Raw genomic sequence first — 25,552 nt, 5'->3', positions numbered from 1 at the left:
TAGCTGGCGGCACAGTGGTGCAGTGGTAGCGCTGCTGCCTCGCAGTTAGGAGACCCGGGTTCACTTCCTGGGTCCTCCCTGTGTGGAGTTTGCATGTCCTCCCCGTGTCTGCGTGTGTTTCCTCCGGGCGCTCCGGTTTCCTCCCACAGTCCAAAGACATGCAGGTTAGGTGGATTGGTGATCCTAAATTGGCCCTAGTGTGTGCTTGGTGTGTTTGTGTGTATCCAGCGGTGGGTTGGCACCCTGCCCGGGATTGGTTCCTGCCTTGTGCCCAGTGTTGGCTGGGATTGGCTCCAGCAGACCCCCGTGACCCTGTGTTGGGATTCAGCAGGTTGGAAAATCGATGGATGGATAAAGTTAGCTGAAAAAAGTTAGCTTACATTTCAACAAATACCATCCAGACTATTCTGAGAAATCTGAATCTGAAGTGTCTCAAAAGGCCTTCCCAGATATCTTAAAATATTACCCCTAGCAATTCAGAATCTTAAAATGTATTATTAGATATAATTCATTTGAAGATATAGCTGTATAAAAATGAATTTCAGGAGATGTTAATCTGTATTTTAAGATACCACTAATGGTGCACTGCATGATAACGTGCAGTGAATACACTTGACTTGAACATTCATAGTGTTCATGCTCTTTTCAAACTCTTTCTCTGTCTGATTAGCATTCAGATGTTGATGCCCTTCTGTTTCCTGAGCAGCTCTTCTTTTCTCCACCCCAGCGGCCCGCTTCTTCTCTTCTTCTGTCTGCATCTTTTTGCGTTAAAACTGATTAAGTCAGTGTTTGTGTTGCAATTACTTAGTTCGTTTTCCTTCATTTTTTCACTTAAGTGTTCAATCTGCCTCAAGAATGATTTAAGATATGAAGAGGTAGGGGAAGTGATGGCAAAGGGGGTAGGGATGAGAACGGTGCCTGTACGCATGCGCTGCACTGCCACCCTGCTGGCCGCTGCTTTGAGTTGATTCTAATAAAATAAAAATAAAAAGAGGAATAACCTTGGAGGTCAATCATCACACCAAAAGCGGATAGTAGACGTCACGTAATAATAATAATAATAAAAATTCTTTACATTTATATAGTAGTATATGTGTACCAAATTTCAGGTCAATAGGTCAAACGGTTTGAAAGCTACAGTTGATTTAAAGTCCTGGACAAACAAACGAACAGCCACGGTAGCGTATTATATAAGAAGATTTCTAAATGTTAATTCAGCTTGGTATTAAAAGAACTGTGATATTAGAAAAAAATCCTAATGCAGTTTAGTTTTACGTGAACAGCCCCAGTGAAATCGCAAAGTTCTTAGTTTATGCTCTGAAAAATAACATAGCATATCAGACCTGTGTTTATGTTCTAAGTAAAGTAATCTTTACTAATAAGCTCTCATTATTGATAGGTAAAAGTGTAAAGACACAGCGTGTCATTTTGGACTGGGCGAATTTGTCTAATGATTTTATGTGACGCAGATAAATGGATCAACATTTAAAAAAGCACAACATGATTATAACAGTTTGTACTTTTAGGCTTATAATTATCCTTTCAATTTTCCTTTCAAATGACTTCCCAATAGTGGAGCTTGAGTTCTCGGAATTTGCCCAGACACACGTCACTCCCCGACTCTTTGTCAAATTGTTATCCATGTAGTGATTGGTTTTATTTATCTCTTCTGTTTCATCCTGCTTCCTCTTCAAAAGCGGTCCCGCCCACATGCAGCCGACACGGCATTTCTCGATTCCTATTCCTGCTCTTCCAAACCCTTTTCCACGCTGCCTGAGGCCTCCCATACACCCCCACACCGGTTCTCTCGATTCCTATTCCTTCTTTGGACTACCGCGTTCCCCGCTCCTCTCTCATGACCCCATTGGTGTCACGTCACCGCCCTATATCTAGCCTGACCACGTGACCCTTTCACTTCAGTCATGTGTGTGCCTGGGAGTCTTTTCCGTAGCCTGTTACAGGATGGTACTCTGTTGACCATTGGCATTGGTTTCACTCCTTGCTATTCATTTCGCTCCTTCCTATTTTCGTTATACTGCGACGGTTGTTTCCTAAGCCTTTGTTATAAAATGAACGATGGTATCCCTAATTTCCGCCAAATACTGCCTGTTATCGTCCACGGTTCTCGAGCCCTCACCGTTGCCTTTTTCATCAGCAAACACAGGCTGTGGAACAAAATGAAAGTCCTAAAACTCACAAAAAATATGAGAGCTCTCGAAAATGAAACTCAATTTGTTCAATGGCTTCTTCAAGTTCGGGAAGGTAAAACTAGAGACACGGCAGAACTACCTTCTCAATGTTTACCACAACAACAAGACCCAGTTACTCAACTTTACGGTGATATTAATTTCTCGACTGTAACTCCCCAAGAACTTGCTGCAAGAGCAATGCTGAGCGTCACAAACGATGATTCTCTACATATTAACAACAAAGTTCTTGATCTTATACAGGGTGAAAAAGTGACCTTCAAGAGTGTAGATACAGTAGTCAGTGACGATCCTAATGATCAACTAACGTACCCACAGGAGTTTTTACACACCCTCACACCAACTGACATGCCTCCCTCCCCATATCCTTCATCTGAAGTTGGGAGCTGTAGTTCTGCTTCTCCGAAATATTATACCATCAAAAGGTCTTTGCAACGGAGCAAGACTCATCGTTACCCGAATACATACAAATATTATTGAGTGCAAACTGCTCGCTATCCAAAATTCTGAAACAATCTTCATTCCCAGAATCTCTGTCCTTCCTTCTGACACCAATCTCCCTTTTAAATTTAAACGCACACAATTCCCACTCAGACTCGCCTTCTCCATGACTATCAACAAGTCCCAAAGACAAAGGTTTGCAAAGATTTGCGTTAATCTACAACAACCAGTTGTCAGCTGCGGTCAGTTGTATGTGGCTGTTTTTAGGGTTAGATCTTTCGACTCATTATCTGTCGTCTCCACCAAAACGCCTATTCACAACTCCGTCTTTCAAGAAGCATTTATTTCTTCTTGATTTCTGAATTCCTTTCTCACCGTTTTCCATTCCTATTCTTACACACGCCATATGCTACGGCGGGCGTCAGCTAGTTTATTTATTACTTTTCTCACACTACATTTGTTGTATATTTTTTAGTATTTCTAATTATATTTACTGATTTGATCAAATGTGTAGACTGAAGGATGTGTTTGGTATAGTTGCAGCTTTTCAAAGGTATAATAATAAAGTCGTTAAAAGTGAAGTGTTGAAGTGTATTCCTGCTTTGTCTTCCTTTAGCTGTGTGTGAGATGTGTGGCGTTGTGGGAACCAAGGACACCTTCTTCTCCAAAACAAAGAGGTTTTGCAATGTTTCTTGCTCAAGAAGTTACTCCTCCAACTCAAAGAAAGCAAGCATCTTGGCCAGACTGCAGGTAGGTGGAGTGCGTGAGTGAGTTAAGACAGATGAGGCTACAATTATCAAGAAACAATTTTGCTTATGAATAGAAAAGCTTTTAGAGTGACGACCAATACTAGCAGAGTGTTGGGGAGCTTGGTGGTGGTTTTTCATTTTCTGAGATAGAAAATTCATTGTACTTTTTTTGGTTTGAGATTATATATATTGAAAGCTTTATTTTCTAGCTTTGTTTTTATATACAGGTTTGAATTTATTTCTTTGCTTGAAAAAAATGTAAAAAAAAAATCCCTATTTAAATTATAAGTGTATCTTATCACCATTTTTAAAGCCACTGTTTTTTCTTACGAGAAAAGTACATCTTCTGCTTATTTGGGGGACAGTTCTTAAATCACTAAATACCAGAAGATTACCCAAGGTGGTCAGTTTGGGGAAAAGACAAGTAGTGGGCATCCAAGCTGTGTGGCAGGTGTGCTGCTTTGTGTTTTTGCAACTGACATAACTTTAACCAGCTTCCATCTGTGCCTCCTTGTTCTAGTTGAACAACCTGTCCACTATACTTATTCCCTTCATGATTTTGTACACTTTAGTCATGTCATTTCTTAATCTGTCTTCTTAAACTGAAAGGATTAAACTGTTTTTCCTCATACCTTCTTTACAAGAATAATATCTTAATTATTTCTTTTTTTGGAATGTGTTTACTAAATCTGTGCATACTATTCCAGATGAGACATAAGACATTCACTGGTCACTTAAGAGCAGTTTTCCTTAATTTGATTTTGACACAATGTGCTGTGTATTCCAACATCCTATTGGGGGTCTTAATTGCTGCCTTTTAGTGCTTGGCTATGGACTGTAACAAGTCCCCTCTGATTTATAAGTTCTTCTTATAAGATGTATTTTTTTTTTCAGTTTCTCCTTTTCCCTTTGTGTATTTACATCTAATATTACATTTTATGTATAACACTTTCCATTTATTTACTTTAAACTTCATCTGTTATACATTGTGTCTGCAACAACATTTATTGATACAGTAATCCCTCGCTATATCGCGCTTCGACTTTCGCGGCTTCACTGTATCGCGGATTTTATATGTAAGCATATTTAAATATATATCGCAGATTTTTCACTGGTTCGTGGGTTTCAGTGGACAATGATTCTTTTAATTTCTGGTACATGCTTCCTCAGTTGGTTTGCCCAGTTGATTTCATACAAAGGACGCTATTGGCAGATGGCTGAGAAGCTACCCAACCAGAGCACGTATTACGTATTAAATAAAACTCCTCAAAAATATTGTGAGCACGGGGGCTGTTCGCACCCCTAGAGGATACGGCCGCTCCTCAAAAAACGCTGAAAGACTACCTTCACATTACTCCCTTCCTTGCTGGGCTTACTTGTGGCTGCTTTGTCAAGCGATATGCTTCCTGCATGGTGCTTCGCATACTTAAAAGATAAAACGGCACGTATTGATTTTTGATTGTTTGCTTTTCTCTCACTGTCTCTGACATTCTCTGCTCCTGACGGAGGGGGTATGAGCAGAGGGGCTGTTCGCACACTGGCCTAGAGGATACGGACGCTCCTCTAAAAAATGCTGAAAGACTACCTTCACATTGCTGCCTTTCTTGCAGCTGCTTTGTCCGGTGGTGCTACGCATACTTAAAAGCCAAACAGCACCTATTGATTTTTGATTGTTTGCTTTTCTCTCTTTCTCTGACATTCTCTGCTCCTGACGGGCACTCCTTTGAAGAGGAAGATATGTTTGCATTCTTTTAATTGTAAGACGGAACTGTCATCTCTGTCTTGTCATGGAGCACAGTTTAAACTTTTGAAAAAGAGACAAATGTTTGTTTGCAGTGTTTGAATAACGTTCCTGTCTCTCTATAACCTCCTGTGTTTCTGTGCAAATCTGTGACCCAAGCATGACAATATAAAAATAACCATATAAGCATATGGTTTCTACTTCGCGGATTTTCACCTTTCGCGGGGGGTTCTGGAACGCAACCCCCACGATTGAGGAGGGATTACTGTATAGCACATTTTCATACAAATGATGTAGTTCAAAATGCTTTACATGATGAAGAAAGAAAAAAGAAATATAAAAATAAGATAAGGCAATACTAAGTAACAAAGAATAAAATAAGGTCCGATGGCCAGGAGGAGAGGAAAAAAAAACAAAATCTGCAGAGGTTCCAAGGCCACGAGGCCGCCCAGCTCCCACTGGGCAAAACTGAAATTCTGATAAGATCCGTCTAATTATTCTTCTGATCCATGGGTATTCCCAAATCTATTCAGTCTGGACTCATACATAGCCTTAACCTACTGGTTAGTTAAATGTTTATCTAGGCCATTTACTACAATTGTTCGCACCCCAAGTAAAAATTGATAAAAATAATACCACATTTTGGTGGATTACCTTAATCTTGCACTGAAAAAATTGAGAGAAATCAAACTTTTTAATTGAAGTAAATTAATTCTTAGGAAAAAAAAAACAAAACCTAATTGAGAAATTTTTAACAAAACCATATGTGCCATGATAATTATTATCCATAGAAGTTTGTACGATCAAAGTGTAAATGAAGCAGTTTTTTCTTTTAGTTGATCAGAGTGTGTAGAAACATGTAAGCAGTGATCTTTGACTTCCTGTTTCACTGGGATATGAATATGAGGTGGCACAGAAGCCACACTCTATTATTCATCAGTGTGAGAAAGATGGAGAGAACACGCAATTCAAATGAGAGAGAAATGTGTTGACTTTCATAAGTCAGGGAAATGCTATAAAATAGTGCTACTCACCTAAAAATGGCCATATTTACAGTTAGGGCAATAATTAAAAGTTGCGATGATCTCTAAACAGGAATGGGCTTAAATTCCCTTCTCTACATTCTCCTGCCTTCTAAGATGTTAAAGCAGATGTAAAGGAAGGTTATACAAAGAAATAATATGTAAATAATAATGCAGGAATGCCAATAACCGTGGCACTTGTGGTTTTGTTCAAAATAGTTGTTTCTTGGTGAGGAATTTTTTTTTCTGAATAAATTTTCTTTCAGTTAATGATTGGAAGTCTTGTTTTTTTCAGTGTGAGATTTAATATAATTGACCAAGGGGTATCTTTACAAGTAGTGCCAATAATTGTGTCGAGACTATATACAGATTAGTAAGGGCTGATCCCTAAGGTACAAGAAGTTTAATATCACTTAATTATTAGGAAGTTCATCACCATAAACCTTTGCTTATTGTAGTTTGGGTCAATTCTTCACACATCTTCCAATGTACTTTAAACTTACACTTCTCTTTTTATCATGAGCCCCCGCATTTAAGATGAATAGTTTTGTATGCTTTCTTCTGATCAAATATTTTTGTTGCTCCCTCTTAATATTCTAGTGGAACACAATATCTCCATTTTATTCTCTATTTAATAATCATAATAGACCGCAGTTGACACATGTTGCTCAATGTCATCTTTTAATATCTGCTTCCTTATTTTACACATGATACTCATTAGGCATATGGCGTGGGTTAGCCTGATAATATATAATAGGATAGCATTTTCAAGATCCATTGCGCAATGATTCATGAAATATATAAACAAAATATTTGTATATTTAATCACTTATATTTTTATTTTCCTGTCTGTGCAATTTATTTTTTTTAGCTTTTTGTAATCCTTAGCCGCATTTTTGTTTCTGCGGTCTCCAAATTACAAAGCTCCTGTTTCATTGTCTCTGTAGTTACTGGGAGGCTGTTGACTTCTTCATGCATGTATAATTCAGAAGAAAATCTGAATTAAGAGCATTTTGTGTTTACTTCAGTTTGCCCTTACTGTTCGTAATAGACTTCACATCATCCTTGGCCATTCTTCTACTTCTAAAATAATAAAAGAGCCTTTAAGAGTTGATGTTTGCATTCTCCATAATATTCCTCTCTAACAGCCTTTAGGATTTCTAATTTCCTTTTTAGGTGTTGCTGTTATGTGCTCATACAGTCATGGCCGAAATTATCGGCACCCCTGGAATTTTCCCAGAAAATGCACCATTTCTCCCAGAAAATTGTTGCAATTACGAATGTTTTGGTATCCACATGTTTATTTCCTTTATGTGCATTGGAACAACACAAAAAAACAGAGGGAAAAAAAGCCAAATCTGACATCATGTCACACACAATTCAAAAACCGGGCTGGACAAAATTATTGGCACCCTCAACTTAATATTTGGTTGCACGCTCTTTGGAAAAAATAACTGAAATGAAGCGCTTCCTATAACCATCAACAAGCTTGTTGCACCTCTCAACTGGAATTTCTGACCACTCTTCTTTTGGAAACTGCTCAAGGTCTCTCAAATTTGAAGGGCACTTTCTCCGAACAGCAATTTTGAGATCTCTCCATCAGTGTTCAGTCGGATTTAGATCTGGACTCATTGCTGGCTATTTCAGAACTCTCCAGTGCTTTGTCTTCAACCATTTCTGAGTGCTTTTAGAGGTATGTTTGGGGTTATTGTCCTGCTGGAACACCCATGACCTCTGATGCAGACCCAGCTTTCTGACACTGGGCCCTACATTGTGCCCCAATATCTTTTGGTAGTCTTCAGATTTCATGATGCCTTGCAGAGTCAAGGAATCCAGTGCCAGAGGCAGCAAAACATCCCCAAAACATCTTAGAACCTCCACCATGTTTGACTGTAGGTACTGTGTTCTTTTCTTTGTAGGCCTCATTCCGTTTTCTGTAAACAGTAGAATGATGAGCTTTACCAAAAAGCTCTACCTTGGTCCCATCTGTCCACAAGACGTTCGCCCAGAAGGATTTTGGCTTCAAGTACATTTTGGCAAACTCCAGTCTGGCTTTTTTATGTTTCTGTGTCAGCAGTGGGGTCCTCCTGGCTCTCCTGCCATAGCGTTTCATTTTGTTCAGATGTCGACGGATAGTTCGAGCTGACACTGTTGCACCCTGAGTCTGCAGAACAGCTTGAATATGTTTTGAAGTTGATTGGGGTCGTTTATCCACCATTCGGACTGTCCTTCATTGCAGTCTTTTATCAATTTTTCTCTTCCGTCCACGTCCAGGGAGATTAGCTACAGTGCCATGTGTTGTGAATTTCTTGATTATGTTGCGCACAGTGGAGAAAGGAACATGAAGATCTCAGGACTTGTAGCCTTGAGATTGTTGATATTTTTCCACAATTTGTGTTCTCAAGTCCTCAGACGATTCTCTGCTCTTCTTTCTGTTCTCCATGCTTAGTGTGGCACACTCAGACACACAACATAAAGGTTCAGTCAACTTTCGTCCATTTTAACTGGCTTCAGGTGTGATTGCTGTATTGCCAGCACCTGTTTCTTGCCACATGTGAGTTCAAACGAGCATCATATGCTTCAAATAAAACGATTTACCCACAATTTTGAAAGGGTGCCAATAATTTTGTCTGGCCCATTTTGGAATTCTGTGTGACATGATGTCAGATTTGGCTTTTTTTTCTCTGTTGTTTTATGTTGTTCTAATGCACATTAAGAAAATAAACGTGTATACAAAAACATTTGTAATTGTAACAATTTTCTGGGAGAAATGGTGCATTTTCTGGGAAAATTCCAGGGGTAATTTCGGCCATGACTGTAAGCCCTGCAGTTAACACTGTAGTTGTTTGTCATGAGCACAGTAGACAGCTGCAGTTTCTTTTTCTATATCTTTCTTAGCTGCTTACTCCTCCACTACCAAGCTCTCCTAAGTTTACTGTAGCTTCTCAGTTTTGGATTGAACTTGTCCAGCACTGAATATAATATAGCTTTAAAATCTTCTACTGCTTGTGTGTACCCTTTTCATACTTGAAAAGGTTGTTCAAGTTTATCTCTTTTTAGACTTTGCTGGACATTTACATTACCAAAGTAACTGGTTTTAGGTGTGTACAGATTTTTTAAAATGACTATATTATGATCACTCAATCCTAAAGGTTCAATTACCTCTACCCCCTTCCTTCAATCCTGGTATTACAGAATGTTCCGTCTGGACAGGTTGCTCGTCCCACTGGGTTTTCCTCTGGGTACTTTGGTTTTTCCCTTCCGCATCCCAAAAATGTACAAGTAAGGTTAAATGGCAGTTCTGCCGTTCTCAGTGTGACTGAAGGTATGTGCATGAGTGGACCTTGTAGCTCGGTGTTCATTGCTGGTTCCTGGCTTGTGCCCAGTGTAGTCGAGATAGACTCTTCACCCCCCAACAAAACTGCTTTAAACCATAAATTGGATTATAGGTATTTGAAAATATGTTATAATTTTATGTTAGAGGAACCCCATGTTCCTGTGAACCACACTCTTGGCCTGCAGTCTTGATTTTTCTCATTGTACCGTTTTTGGATAATGTGCTAATAATCTTTACATTTGCATTTTCTGAATCATTACAGTTTTTACATTAATCACTATCTGGTTTTAACTCAAACACTAATACTAGATAAAGGGAATCCATATTTTGATAATTCATATTTTATTTACATTGTGCCTTTCATAACATGAACATGACAGTGAAAATTCTTTGTAACAAAGAATAAGCTACTTCAATTCTCAATAGAAAATAGTAAAGTAACCTTTTTTCCTAGTTGATCGGGTTGTTCATCTCACTCATAAAAGTTGGAAGACATTTTTTTAAATCTCCAACTGATTCATCTTTATGTATGCATGACCAGTTAATTAAAACTTTATGTAAGTTACATTTACAGCCAAAAGGTATTCTTAAGCCATTTAGTATTAGACAGTTCATCTGTAACTGAAACTCAGATTTTGAAAAGCACACCAGGTACATGGTGGTCAGCAGGAAAAAAGGTGGATTGTCCTCTCTCTGAGAGGGAGGCGAGTTACTGCCTCAAGTGGAGGAGTTTAAGTACTTCAGGGCCTTTTTCATGAGTGGGAGGAAAAGGGATGGTGAGATGAACAGATCAGGACAGTGAGCGTGGTTATGCGGTCACCATACTTATCCATAGTGGTGAAGAAGAAGCTGAGTCAGAAGTTGAAGCTCTCAGTTACCAGTTTATCTACAGTAAGTCCCTATCCTCGCCTATGCTCATGAGCTTTGGGTAATTACCAAAAGAATGACACTGTGGGTACAAGTGGCTGAAATGAGTTTTCTCTGCGGGGTGGCTGGGCTCTCCCTTAGAGACAGGGCTAAGACATCCTGGTGAGGCTCGGAGTTGAATACACTGACCCTCTGCATTGAATGGAGCCAACTGAGGTGGTTCGGGCAGAAACGAATATCTCCTGGATACTTCCCTGTGGATGTTTAATGAGCATGACCAGCTGGGAGGAGACCCAGAGCTTACTTGGAGAATTATACCTCCAAGGTGAACTAGAAACTCCTTGGGAAGTGTGGCTAGGGAAAGGGACACATGGGCCTCATTGTTCAGACTGTTGCCCCCAAGACAAAGTCTAAAATAAGAGATGGAAAATTAATACCCAGTACACCATGAGCAAACTGTACAGACATAAGATCAGACTGGTTTTAACAAATGTATTGCATGGGTTTGTCTACTCTGATTAGGTGAAAGTTGCTTTATCCCCACATTGTTTTTGTCACAGGGCAAGCCACCAACCAAGAAAGCCAAAGTACTTCAGAAAACTACTTGGTCCTCAAAATCTGGAACCGTAGTAAATTCACAGAGAGCTGGGCAGCAACAGGAAAGCACAAGGATTAGTCATGCAGGTATGTTATAAGCTTCCATATGTATGGGCATCCCTTAGTAAATTTTTTAAGCTGGAATTATCTCGGTAGTTAAGAAAAGATCTCCAAGAATTTGTTAATATAAGAGTTTAGGCTCTTACACACCCAAACACACTGCACCCTTAGAAAATATAGCAGACAACTAATATTGTTAAAAAAATTACCTGTTGGCTTTAATTTGTAGACTGCATTAAGAGTCTTCTCTTTAGAGGATTATAAACTTGTAAACCCTTAGCACTGTATTTTTTGAGAATGTAAATACTGATGAGGAACACTTAGATCCATAAATATTTGGACAGAGACAACTTTTTTCTAATTTTGGTTCTGTACATTACCACAATGAATTTTAAATGAAACAACTCAGATGCAGTTGAAGTGCAGACTTTCAGCTTTAATTCAGTGGGGTGAACAAAACGATTGCATAAAAATTGGAGGCAACTAAAGCATTTTTTTAACACAATCCCTTCATTTCAGGGGCTCAAAAGTAATTGGACAATTGGCTCAATGGCTATTTCATTGGCAGGTGTGGGCAAGTCCGTCGTTATGTCATTATCAATTAAACAGATAAAAGGCCTGGAGTTGATTTGAGGTGTGGTGCTTGCATGTGGAAGATTTTGCTGTGAACAGACAACATGCGGTCAAAGGAGCTCTCCATACAGGTGAAAGAAGCCATCCTTAAGCTGCGAAAACAGAAAAAACCCATCAGAGAAATTGCTACAATATTACGAGTGACAAAATCTACAGTTTGGTACATCCTGAGAAAGAAAGAAAGCAAGCACTGGTGAATTCAGCAACGCAAAAAGACCTGGACGTCCACGGAAGACAACAGTGGTGGATGATCGCAGAATCATTTCCATGGTGAAGAGAAACCCCTTCACAACAGCCAACCAAGTGAACAACACTCTCCAGGGGGTAGGCATATCGATATCCAAGTCTACCATAAAGAGAAGACTGCATGAAAGTAAATACAGAGGGTGCACTGTAAGGTGCAAGCCACTCATAAGCCTCAAGAATAGAAAGGCTAGATTGGGCTTTGCTAAAGAACATCTAAAAAAGCCAGCACAGTTCTAGAAAAACATTCTTTGGACAGATGAAACCAAGATCAACCTCTACCAGAATGATGGCAAGAAAAAAGTATGGAGAAGGCGTGGAACAGCTCATTATCCAAAGCATAGCACATCATCTGTAAAACACGGTGGAGGCAGTGTGATGGCTTGGGCGTGCATGGCTGCCAGTGGCACTGGGACACTAGTGTTTATTGATGATGTGACACAGGACAGAAGCAGCCGAATGAATTCTGAGGTGTTCAGAGACATACTGTCTGCTCAAATCCAGCTAAATGCAGTCAAATTGATTGGGCGGCGTTTCATGATACAGATGGACAATGACCCAAAACATACAGCCAAAGCAACCCAGGAGTTTATTAAAGCAAAGAAGTGGAAAATTCTTGAATGGCCAAGTCAGTCACCTGGGGCCTCATGTATAAACGGTGCGTACGCACAGAAATGTTGCGTACGAATGTTTCCACGCTCAAATCGCGATGTATAAAACCTAAACTTGGCGTAAAGCCACGCACGTTTCCACGGTAACTCATACCTTGGCATACGCAATTTCTCCGCTCGGTTTTGCAGACTGGCGGCACCCAGCGTCAAAGCAGTGCTACTGTTCCTGTGTGCTCATCCTTTCTTTCTTAGACCCACGTTCCTGACGCGGCTTTATAACTACACTGAAATTAACTGCATATTGTTTATTAGTGTAATGCATCTGATTATAATTAACCTGCAGCAATATAATGGTCCAGGGAATAGCCATAGTATTCCCAATACCATAACTGCTTTAACGTTGTTACTCTCACTGCATCTTCTTCTTCTTTCAGCTGCTCCCGTTAAGGGTTGCCACTGTGGATCATCTTTTTCCATATTACTCTCACTGCACCACTCGGAGTATTTATATCACTGTATCTGAGTGGGGAATCACAGCTGCAATTGATCGGAAAGAGAATTATCAGTATACAGTTTCAAGTACACACTACCTCAACCACGGCAAAAAGCGTCAAAGCCTTTCCTGTATGGACCTCGCGTTTCAGAAACAGTTTCATCCCAAGAACTATAAACGCACTCGATCAGTCCATCAAGTGCTCCTTGTAGAACTGTTTGTACTTATAAGTACAATTACCTCACTGTAAACTTAACACTACAGTTATAATATTGCACAACTTGCGCCACTTTGTAAAGCGCGTATGATGACGATATCATTTTTAAGATGAAATGCAGCAAAATATGTTACTTATAGTATACAGATAAAACTTTAACTTCATTTAAATAATCTGTATTGTTAATAATTAAACATGTGAGGACACGGTTCCGCAGCGCTAGCTAGTTCACGGATAGCTCCTGCCTTGCGCTGAGTTATTGCTGGTGCTGACGCGACACTGGAAGGAGACGGAAAGAATAATTAAACATGTACTATGAAGATATTTCAATGTTCCTTAAAAGTTTTGAAGAATCGGCGTTCTAAGCTTACAGATGGCTTAACGTCTATTACAGAGCTGATTGTGTGGCGATTGGGTATTTGGAGAAAGAAAAGTAAGGACAGGAATTGGAGGTTAGTACGTTTGAAAGAGACAGTACTTCTGTAATAAATTATTTCATCGAAGGTCACACATGGCGCAGCAAGCCTCTTGCGTGAGATATGAACAATCACTGCGCCACCGTGTTACCATGTTTAATAACATAACATGCTTTCATTCCTATCATCATGAAAATGATATCACGTATACATCTCAGTATTTTAATTTTCAGAGAGCTGTAATATCACGAATGTAATGGATTCTGTGTCCTGTCGGAGAAAGAGAAAGAATGGAAGCACGTAGTGATTCACACACACAGAGCACATAGAAGATCAAATACAGAACAAAGCTTTTAACGTGCTACTTGAGAAACTAGTAAAATAAACGATTTTAAGATGAAGTTTATGATGTTCTATTTTAATGTCAAAATAAACTACGTGATTAAAGTGGAAATTTCGAGATTAAAGTTGACATTTCATGCTTTTTTCCCACTGTGTGCCTATTTGTTTTGTCTGTTCCCTAATAAGCGTTCATATGACACTAAGACGGTGGGCTACGACTTGCCTTTTCACAGCGACTTTGATATGTGATTTCTTTTTTATTTCAGGCACTGTGCGACTTTGTGAACTTGATCTTTCGAGTTTCTCCGACACTCTGTCACTCGATCAACTTTCTTTTGTTGATTATACCACTGTTTAAACCAACAAATAGATAGATACTTTATTAATCCCAATGGGAAATTCACATTCTCCAGCAGCAGCATACTGATACAATAAATAATATTAAATTAAAGAATGATAATAATGCAGGTGAAAAACAGACAATAACTTTGTATAATGTTAAATGTTAACATTTATACCCCCGGGTGGAATTGAAGAGTCGCATAGTTTGGGGGAGGAACGATCTCCTCAATCTGTCATTGGAGCAGGATAGTGACAGCAGTCTGTTGCTGAAGCTGCTCTTCTGTCTGGAGATGACATTATTTAGTGGATGCAGTGGATTCTCCATAATTGATAGGAGCCTGCTGAGCGCCCTTCGCTCTGCCACAGATGTTAAACTGTCCAGCTCCATGCCAACAATAGAGCCTGCATTCCTCACCAGTTTGTCCAGGCGTGAGGCGTCTTTCCTCTTAATGCTGCCTCCCCAGCACACCACCGCATAGAAGAGGGCGCTTGCCACAACCGTCTAATAGAACATCTGCAGCATCTTATTGCAGATGTTGAAGGACGCCAGCCTTCTAAGGAAGTATAACCGGCTCTGTCCTTTCTTGCACAGCGCATCAGTATTGGCAGTCCAGTCTAATTTATCATCCAGCTGCACTCCCAGATATTTATAGGTCTGCACCATCTGCACACAGTCACCTTTGATGATCACGGGGTCTATGAGGGGCCTGGGCCTCCTAAAATCCACCACCAGCTCCTTGGTTTTGCTGGTGTTCAGGTGTAGGTGGTTTGAGTCGCACCATTTAACAAAGTCATTGATTAGGTCTCTATACTCATCCTCCAGCCCATTCCTGATGCAGCCCACGATAGCAGTGTCATCAGCGAACTTTTGCACGTGGCAGGACTCCGAGTTGTATTGGAAGTCCGATGTATATAGGCTGAACAGGACCGGAGAAAGTACAGTCCCTTGTGGCGCTCCTGTGTTGCTGACCACAATGTCAGACGTGCAGTTCCCAAGACGCACATACTGAGGTCTGTCTTTAAGATAGTCCACGATCCATGCCACTAGGTATGAATCTAATCCCATCTCTGTCAGCTTGTCCCTAAGGAGCAGAGGTTGGATTGTGTTGAAGGTGCTAGAGAAGTCTAGAAACATAATTCTTACAGCGCCACTGCCTCTGTCCAAGTGGGAGAGGGATCGGTGTAGCATATAGATGATGGCATCCTCCGCTCCCACCTTCTCCTGATATGCAAACTGCAGAGGGTCAAGGACGTGTTGAACCTGTGGCCTAAGGTGGTGAAGCAGCAGCCTCTCCATGGTCTTCATCACATGTGATGTCAGAGCAACAGGCCGAAAGTCATTCAGCTCACTAGGACGTGATACCTTTGGGACTGGGGTGATGCAAGATGTTTTCCAAAGCCTCGGGACTCTCCCCTGTTTGCAGGCTCAGGTTGAAGATGCGCTGTAGAGTAGGGGTCCCCAACCACCGGTCTGCGACCCACTACCGGGCCGCAGCCGTCTGACAGCCGGGCCGCGAGAGAACTGCCGGCAACGGAGACTCACTCAGACTTTTCAGAACGCTTGGTGGGCGGGGCTTTGCAGTGGCGCAGAGAGAGGAGAGAGACCGAGGTGAGAGAGTATTACAACAAAGTATTGTTACGGTCCCGACAGTTTCCCCATATGACACGAGTCTATAGAAATCGCGTTACTACAAAGTACATTCAGCAGATGCTTTCATTACAATGAAGTGACCTTGAAATGCCTGAATGAATCATCCACAGAGCAGTTAGATCTGTGGTCACAGTTCAGTTGTGCACGTTTGCACAACGATCCCCAAACAGAAACATTGTAAAAAAAATTTCTTTCTTCGAACTTTCCTCGTTACTGTTTTTTTTTTTTTTTTTGCTGTTTTTGTTTTCTGTGGTTTTCAGTGATACCTTTTGCTTATTTGCTTGTCAACGTTTGAAAAACATCCATTGGAATTTATCTCATTGTCACCTTCCTATAGAAACGGCAGACACGAAAAAAACGATAACAGTGTTAATGTTTGTGATGTGCAATCTGTTGGAATGGCAAATGCAAAGCATATGTCTTTGTTATATGCAAAAAAAGAAGAAAAATCTCAGGTTGCAAACGTATGCGAACTGCTTAATAACTTAATAATAATAGAAATGTTATGTAAATTGTGTATAAAACTGCCCACTCCACCAGACTGGTCCGTGGAAAAATTTGCATCTAATAAAGTGGTCCTTGCTGTCAAAAAGGTTGGGGACCACTGCTGTAGAGGACCCCCCGGCTCCGATGCACAGACCTTCAGCAGTCGTGGTGATACTCCATCTGGACCCGCTGCTTTGCTGGCACGAAGTCTCCTCAGCTCTCTGCTCACTTGCACTGTTGTAATTATGGGTGGGGATGTCTCTCCTATGCTGGTACCAGCAGAAGGATGTGTGGAGGGTGCAGTACTCCGAGGTGAAAGTGAGAGTGGGTTAGGGTGGTCAAACCTGTTGAAGAAGTTGTTCATTTGGTTTGCTCTCTTCACGTCTCTCTCGATGGTGGTACCCCGCTTCGAGCTGCAGCCAGTGATGATCTTCATCCCATCCCACACTTCCTTCATGCTGTTATTCTGCAACTTCTGCTCCAGCTTTCTCCTGTACTGCTCCTTCGCCGCCCTGAGCTGGACTCGGAGTTCCTTCTGCACACGCTTGAGCTCATGCTGATCACTGCCTTTAAAAGCCCTTTTCTTCTGGTTCAAAAGGCTCTTGGTGTCACTTGTAATCCATGGCTTGTTGTTAGCATAGCAGCGTACTGTTCTTACTGGAACTACAATGTCCATACAGAAGCTGACGTAGTCAGTAGTACAGTCAACAACTTCATCAATGTTCTCACTATGAGATCCCTGCAGGATATCCCAGTCTGTAGTTCCAAAAACATTCTCTCGGAGTATTCTCAGCCTCCGGGGTCCACTTCCTGAATGATCATGTGGTTACAGGTAGGACTCTCACTTTTGGTTTATAGTGAGGCTGAAGCAGAACCAGGTTATGATCTGCTTTCCCAAGCACAGGGAGCGGGGTGGCGCTGTATGCGTCTTTAACGTTTGCATACAGTAAATCAATAGTCTTATTTCCTCGGGTGTTACAGTCCACATACTGGGAGAAGGCAGGTAATGTTTTGTCCAGCGTCACATGGTTAAAGTCCCCAGCGATTAGCACAAGCGCCTTAGGGTGCTGCATTTGTAACTTAGCAACAGCAGAATGGATGATGTCACTCGCTGACTCCACGTCCGCCCGAGGAGGAATGTACACGATGACAACAATGACGTGTCCAAACTCTCTGGGCAAGTAATAGGGACGTAAACTTACGGCCAACAGTTCGATGTCCCTGCAGCAATAGTACGTTTATATACGTAAATATATTAAATATATATTAAATAGTACGTTTTTCCTTTGCCTCCACTTGGTATTCACTGAAATTCTTATTTTCCCCTGTGCTTTTCCCATTGTCTTTTCACAGAAGGCTATTTATATTGATTTGCATATTCAAAGAGGCGTAATTCTGGGAGGAGTTGGGGCGGGACAGAAGGCGCGTGCACGTACGTTACTTTTCACGCTGATCGGGATTTATGAAGTGGAAGAACGTGAAAATTTTCGTGCGCACAGATTCCTGCATCTGGATTTTTCTGTGCGTACGCACAATCCCGCTTTTGTGCTTACGCCATGTTATAGTGTGAGTTCTACTCACGGCGTTATACATGAGGCCCCTGATCTTAACCCAATTGAGCAGGCATTTCACTTGTTGAAGACTAAACTTCAGACAGAAAGGCCCACAAACAAACAGCAACTGAAAGCCGCTGCAGTAAAAGCCTGGCAGAGCATTCAAAAGGAGGAAACCCAGCATCTAGTGATGTCCAGGAGTTCAAGACTTCAGGCTGTCATTGCCAGCAAAGGTTTTTCAACCAAGTATTAGAAATGAGCATTTTATTTCCAGTTATTTAATTTGTCCAATTACTTTTGAGCCCCTGAAATGAAGGGATTGTGCTCAAAAAATGCTTTAGTTGCCTCACATTTTTATGTAATCATTTTGTTCACCCCACTGAATTAAAGCTGAAAGTCTGCACTTCAACTGCATCTGAGTTGTTTCATTTAAAATTCATTGTGGTAATGTACAGAACCAAAATTAGAAAAAAGTGGTCTCTGTCCAAATATTTATGGACCTAACTGTATGTCAGATTTGTTTTAACAATATAGATCTAAAGTATTATCATTGGGGGGGGAAAAATTGAAAACACCAAATGCATGTGTTTTGTGCATTTTTAAATGCAGTTAAAAGGCTGTGTGCCTGGTACAGCAGGTTTTAAATTTACAGGAGTTTTTGTGCCATCTGGTGGTAGATCTCCTGTAATACAGTCTTGGAAATTTTCTCTTTATTTTTTTTTTTCTGTGATGGAGCACATCCTTTAGCACAAATTGTAGCATTAGAACGACTATCAGTATTAGTGTTAGCAGTTTTTAGTTACCCAATTGACTTTAAATATATGGACATCTGAAATTAATCTTATTTCTCTATGAACCCCACTGGCTGATTTAGAAATTATTATAATGTAAATCATTTTTTCTGGTATGGCACATAAATATTGTACAAAAATATAAATAGAGAACCGCAATACTCAAATTCTAAACAGTGCATCATTTATACACATACAAACATCTAATTTATTATACATTAATAAAGTAACAAATGTAAAGATCTATGTACCTCTATATTGAGTTACAAAGGAAAAAAAACAAAATATACCCTATACTAGCAAAACTAATCTAATGAAACATGTGGCCAGCTGATAACAGAGGAGAGGAAAATCCAGAAAAATATAAAACTCAGGGAATTCATAAGTTATTTACTTTTTAAATCTGTTGCCGTTTACCCTTGGAAACCTTAAACAGTGGAAATGTAGAAAAAAGAAGATGGCTACTGTCTTACAGGATTGAGCCGGCCTTCTTTCTAACCGGTTTGTGATGCAGCTCAGTAACAGAGGTCTGCTGAAAATCAGTCATTTTACTTCTAATTTTTACAATGTTGTTAAGATGGTTTATGTTCTTATGGCTGAGGTTGCCAAACCAGCAAATAAAAACAACTGTGACAGCAGACTGCATAAAGAACTTATAAAAAAAAAAAAATTGCCATTGTAGTTTTTCCACTTTAAAACAAACACTTGAGTTTTCTAAGAAAAAAAAGGCGTCTACCCCATTCTACAAATTTGTTCAATGTCAAGATCAACATTTAGTCTGTTATCAGGTCTTGTCCTCAGATATTTGTCGTGCTCTACCATCTCCACCATCTGTCCTTTAATTAAAGTTGAGGCAGTGGATGGAAGGGAGCACCTGAGATCTACAACTATATCTTTTGACTTATAAACCTGTAACTGTGCTGAAATATTTGGTATTTACATTTAAAAGTAAAGATTATGCCATTAGACTATGCTTAATTTCTTTTTGCAGCAACTACAAAGAACAATGCGTGTGTGTTTGTTTATATACTGGGGTGTGGGCAAAAGTAGCTTTACAGTTGTGAGTACACAAAACAGAGTTTATTCTTGTATTACTATTTATTTATTCTTCTTCTTTTGATTGCTCCCGTTAGGGGTTGCCACAGCAGATCATCTTCTTCCATATCTTTCTGTCCTCGTCATCTTGCTCTGTTACATCCATCACCTGCATGTCCTCTCACCACATCCATAAACCTTCTCTTAGGCCTTCCTCCTTTTCTCTTCCCTGGCAGCTCTATCCTTGGCATCCTTCCCCCAATATACTCAGCATCTCTCCTCTGCGCATGTCCAAATCAACGCAATCTTGCCTCTCTGACTTTGTCTCCCAACCATCCAACTTGAGCTGACCCTCTAATGTACTCATTTCTAATCCTGTCCATCCTCATCACACCCAATGCAAATCTTAGTGTCTTTAATTCTGTCACCTCCAACTCTGTCTCCTGCTTTCTGGTCAGTGCCACCGTCTCCAACCCATGTAACATAGCTGGTCTCACTACCGTCCTGTAGACCTTCCCTTTCACTCTTGCTGATATTCGTCTGTCACAAATCACTCCTGACACTCTTCTCCACCCTGCCTGCACTCTCTTTTTCACTTCTCTTCCACAATCCCCATTACTCTGTACTGTTGATCCCAAGTATTTACAGTGCATCCAGAAAGTATTCACAGCGCATCACTTTTTCCACATTTTGTTATGTTACAGCCTTATTCCAAAATGGATTAACTTCATTTTTTTCCTCAGAATTCTACACACAACACCCCATAATGACAATGTGAAAAAAGTTTACTTGAGGTTTTTGCAAATTTATTAAAATAAAAAAACTGAGATATCACATGTACATAAGTATTCACAGCCTTTGCCATTAACCTCAAAATTGAGCTCAGGTGCATCCCGTTTCCCCTGATAATCCTTGAGATGTTTCTGCAGCTTAATTGGAGTCCACCTGTGATAAATTCAGTTGATTGGACATGATTTGGAAAGGCACACACCTGTCTATATAAGGTCCCACAGTTGACAGTTCATGTTAGAGCACAAACCAAGCATGAAGTCAAAGGAATTGTCTGTAGACCTCCGAGACAGGATTGTCTCGAGGCACAAATCTGGGGAAGGTTACAGAAACATTTGTGCTGCTTTGAAGGTCCCAATGAGCACAGTGGCCTCCATCATCCGTAAGTGGAAGAAGTTCGAAACCACCAGGACTCTTCCTAGAGCTGGTCGGCCATCTAATCCGAGCGATTGGGGGAGAAGGGCCTTAGTCAGGGAGGTGACCAAGAACCCGATGGTCACTCTGTCAGAGCTCCAGAGGTCCTCTGTGGAGAGAAGAGAACCTTTCAGAAGGACAACCATCTCTGCAGCAATCCACCATGGTGGAAGCATGGTGGTGGCAGCATCATGCTGTGGGGATGTTTTTCAGCGGCAGGAACTAGGAGACTAGTCAGGATAAAGGGGAAGATGACTGCAGCAATGTACAGAGACATCCTGGATGAAAACCTGCTCCAGAGCGCTCTTGACCTCAGACTGGGGCGACGGTTCATCTTTCAGCAAGACAACGACCCTAAGCACACAGCCAAGATATCAAAGGATTGGCTTCAGGAAAACTCTGTGAATGTCCTTGAGCGGCCCAGATAGAGCCCAGACTTGAATCCGATTGAACATCTCTGGAGAGATCTTAAAATGGCTCTGCACCGACGCTTCCCATCCAATCTGATGGTTCTTGAGAGGTGCTTCAAAGAGGAATGGGCGAAACTGGCCAAGGATAGGTGTGCCAAGCTTGTGGCATCATATTCAAAAAGACTTGAGGCTGTAATTGCTGCCAAAGGTGCATCGACAAAGTATTGAGCAAAGGCTGTGAATACTTATGTACATGTGATTTCTCAGTGTTTTTATTTTTAATAAATTTGCAAAAACCTCAAGTAAACTTTTTTCACGTTGTCATTATGGGGTGTTGTGTAGAATTCTGAGGAAAAAAATGAATTTAATCCATTTTAGAATAAGGCTGTAACATAACTAAATGTGGAAAAAGTGATGCACTGTGAATACTTTCTGGATGCACTGTAAACTCCTCCACCTTCGCCAACTCTACTCCCTGCATCTTCACCATTCCACTGACCTCCCTCTCATTCACACACATGTATTCTGTCTTGTTCCTACTGACCTTCATTCCTCTCCTCTCTAGAGCGTATCTCCACCTCTCCAGGGTTGTCTCAACCTGCTCCCTACTATCACTACAGACCACAATGTCATCAGCAAATATCATAGTCCACGGAGACTCCTGTCTAATCTCGTCTGTCAACCTGTCCATCACCATTGCAAATAAGAAAGGGCTCGGAGACGATCCCTGATGTAATCCCACCTCCACCTTGAATGCATCCATCACTCCTACCGCGGTTTTCACCACTGTCACACTTCCCTTGTAAGTATTTTAGACAACTCTTACGTACTTCTGTGCCACTCCCGACTTCCTCATACAATACCACAACTCCTATCGAGGCACCCTGTCATATGCTTTCTCCAGGTCCACAAAGATGCAATGCAACTCCTTCTGGCCTTCTCTAAACTTCTCCATCAACACCATCGGAGCAAGCATTGCATCTGTGGTGCTCTTTCTTGGCATTAAACCACACTGCTGCTCACTAATCATCACCTCCCTTCTTAACCGAGCTTCCACTACTCTTTACCATAACTTCATACTGTGGCTCATCAATTTTATCCCCCTGTAGTTACTGTAGTCCTGCATATCCCCCTTATTCTTAAATATCGGCACCAGTACACTTCTTCTCCACTCCTCAGTCATCATCTCACTTTCCAAGATTCCATTAAACAATCTGGTTAAAAACGCCACTGCCATCTCTCCTAAACACCTCCATGCTTCCATAGGTATGTCATCGGGACCAACGGCCTTTCCATTTTTCATCCTCTCCATAGCTGTCCTTACTTCCTCCTTGCTAATCCGTTGCACTTCCTGATTCAGTATCTCCGCATCATCCAACCTCTTCTCTCTCTTGTTCTCTTCATTCATCAGCCTCTCTAAGTACTCTTTCCATCTTCTTAACACACTCTCCTCACTTGTGAGTACGTTTCCATCTTTATCCTTTACTACCCTAACCTGCTGCACATCTTTCCCAGCTCGGTCCCTCTGTCTAGCCTACCGGTCCTTTTCTCCCTCTTTAGTGTCCAACCTCTCATACAACTCATCATACGCCTTTTCTTTAGCCTTCGCCACCTCTCTCTTCACCTTGCGCCTTATCTCCTTCCTTGTACTCTTGTCTACTTTCTGCACTCTCTGACTATCCCACGTCTTCTTTGCCATCCTCTACGTCTGCATATTCTCCTGTACTTCCCCATTCTACCTCCAGGTTTCCTTTTCCTCCTTCCTCTTTCCAGATGTCACGCCAAGCACCCTTCTTGCTGTCACCCTTACTACATCTGCTGTAGTTTCCCAGCTGTCTGGTAACTGTTCACTGCCACCCAGTGCCTGTCTCACCTCCTCCCTAAACTCAACCTTGCAGTCTTCCTTTTTCAACTTCCACCATTTGATCCTTGGCTCTGCCCTCACTCTTTTCCTCTTCTTGATCTCCAGCGTCATCCTACAGACCACCATCCTATGCTGCTTAACTACACTTTCCCCTGCCACCACTTTGCAGTCTTCAGTCTCCTTCAGATTCTGCATAGGATGTAATCTACCTGTGTGCATCTTCCTCCACTCTTGGACGTCACCCTATGTTCCTCCCTCTTCTTAAAATACGTATTCACCACAGCCATGTCCATCCTTTTGGGGAAAATCCACTATCCTCTGACCTTCTTCATTCCTCTCCTTGACACCATACCTTCCCATCACCTCCTCCTCTCCACTGTTCCCTTCACCAACATGTACTTTGAAATCTGCTCCAATTACCACTTTCTGTCTCTTGGGTACACTGTTCATCACTTCATCCAACTCACTCCAAAAATCTTATTTCTCCTCCATTGCACACCCAACTTGCGGGCCATATGCACTAACAACATTCATCATTGCACCTCCAGTTTCCAGCTTCGTAATCATTACTCTGTCTGACACTATTTTCACCTCCAGAACACTCTTGACATACTGTTCCTTTAAAATAAACCCTACTCCATTTCTCCTCCTATCCACACCATGACAGAACAATTTGAATCCACCTCCGATCCACCTGGCTTTACTCTCCTTCCATTTAGTCTCTTGCACGCACAATATATCAACCTTCCTTCTCTCCATCATATCGGCTAACTCTCTCCCCTTACCAGTCATCCTGCCAACATTCAAAGTTCCTACCATCAGTTCCACTCTCTTTACTTTCCTCCTCTCTTCCTGCCTCCGGACACGTCTCCCCCCTCTTCTTCTCCTTCGGCCAACAGTAGCCAATTTCCGCCAGCACCCTGTTGAATAACAGTACTGGTGGAGGTCGTTGTTAACTCAGGGCTCGACCGATCCGGTATGGAAATTTGTATTGTTATCTGCATATTGATTTGGCAAAGTTTTACACATAATCCTTACTGACGTAACCCTCCCCATTTATCCGGGCTTTAGACCAGCACGAAGAAACACACTGGTTTGTGGATCCCCTGTGGCTGGGTTACTATTTATTTGTTAATTATTGTATTATATATTTATTATTTGTCATCGTCTTGTCATTATTATTAAAGTGTACCTGAGTATAGCAATCATAACCTGTGTGTGTGTGTATGTGTATATATATATATGTGTATATATATATATATATGTGTATATATATATATATGTGTATATATATATATATATATATATATATATATATATATATATATATGTATATGTGTGTGTGTTCAGATTCAGCGGGTTGGAAAATGGATGGATGGATGGATGGATGGATATATATATATATATATATATATATATATATATATATAGCCATCACACACAACACCATTTTCAAGTTTGTTCCCAGCACTACTATTTCTCAGAATGAATGAATCATGTACTGAGCCAGGCCATCTGGCCACAACATTAATGAGACGCATTTTCACATCACAGTTAATTTGCACATTAATAAAGTGGAAATGCTTTCTATCTGCATAAGCAAATTCATTCTCTGAAGGCTCCTTCATTGCAATGTGCGTGCAGTCGACCATTGCAATTACATTTGGAAAACCGGACGTTGCTGCAAATTGCACTTTGATGTTTGCCTGTTCAACCACAGTATGAGGAAATCTTATATATTTCAATGACAAGCGGGTAATACCATCTTATACAGCCGGCATGGCAAGACGCAGTGATGACTGAGAAATGCCCGACTGATCAGCCAGTTCATATTGAATAGCTCCACAATTCCTCAATGTCTGCCTTTGAAAAGCCAGCCCCAGTTCAGTACACGTCTCCAAGAGGATAGCTTTTGGAAATCTGAATCGACTTAGAATCCAGTTATCATCATGGGATAAAAAATCGGTTTAATCTGTAAATACGCATCTTCTAATTCTTCCATGTGTGATGTCTTCTACAATGGTTACTTTACCATTGGTAGTTGGAATTGTTTGGCCAGTCTGTGCACCATTATATTGTTACAGATTGATTACAATCAAGCATCTTAAATTTGTAAAGAATATGCAGTCAATGTACATTGATTTGATAAAGCCTGTGTCATAGTTGCGAATCTAAAAAAGAAAAGGAAACCGCACAGATAAAGTAGCACTGCTTTGATGCTGGGTGCCACCCGTTTACAAT

The 25,552-nt window shown here is 40.9% G+C and overlaps 1 protein-coding gene across 3 annotated transcripts in view; it reads left to right on the top strand.

Annotated features, from left to right (window-relative positions):
• l3mbtl2 (L3MBTL histone methyl-lysine binding protein 2) overlaps positions 1-25,552 on the top strand; it is an 88,091-nt gene that overhangs the window by 41,189 nt on the left and 21,350 nt on the right. For all 3 annotated transcript variants that reach the window (XM_051934776.1, XM_028815167.2, XM_051934777.1), the window contains exons 3-4: positions 3,265-3,398; positions 10,925-11,048. In XM_051934776.1, the coding sequence (XP_051790736.1) occupies positions 3,265-3,398; positions 10,925-11,048 (258 nt within the window). The remainder of the gene's footprint in view (positions 1-3,264; positions 3,399-10,924; positions 11,049-25,552) is intronic.

Source organism: Erpetoichthys calabaricus, chromosome 12 (genome assembly GCF_900747795.2).
Source record: "Erpetoichthys calabaricus chromosome 12, fErpCal1.3, whole genome shotgun sequence".
NCBI classification, from domain to species: domain Eukaryota; kingdom Metazoa; phylum Chordata; class Cladistia; order Polypteriformes; family Polypteridae; genus Erpetoichthys; species Erpetoichthys calabaricus.
The sequence above is the reverse complement of the archived record's forward strand: the minus strand, read 5'-3'. Positions and strand labels throughout refer to the sequence as shown.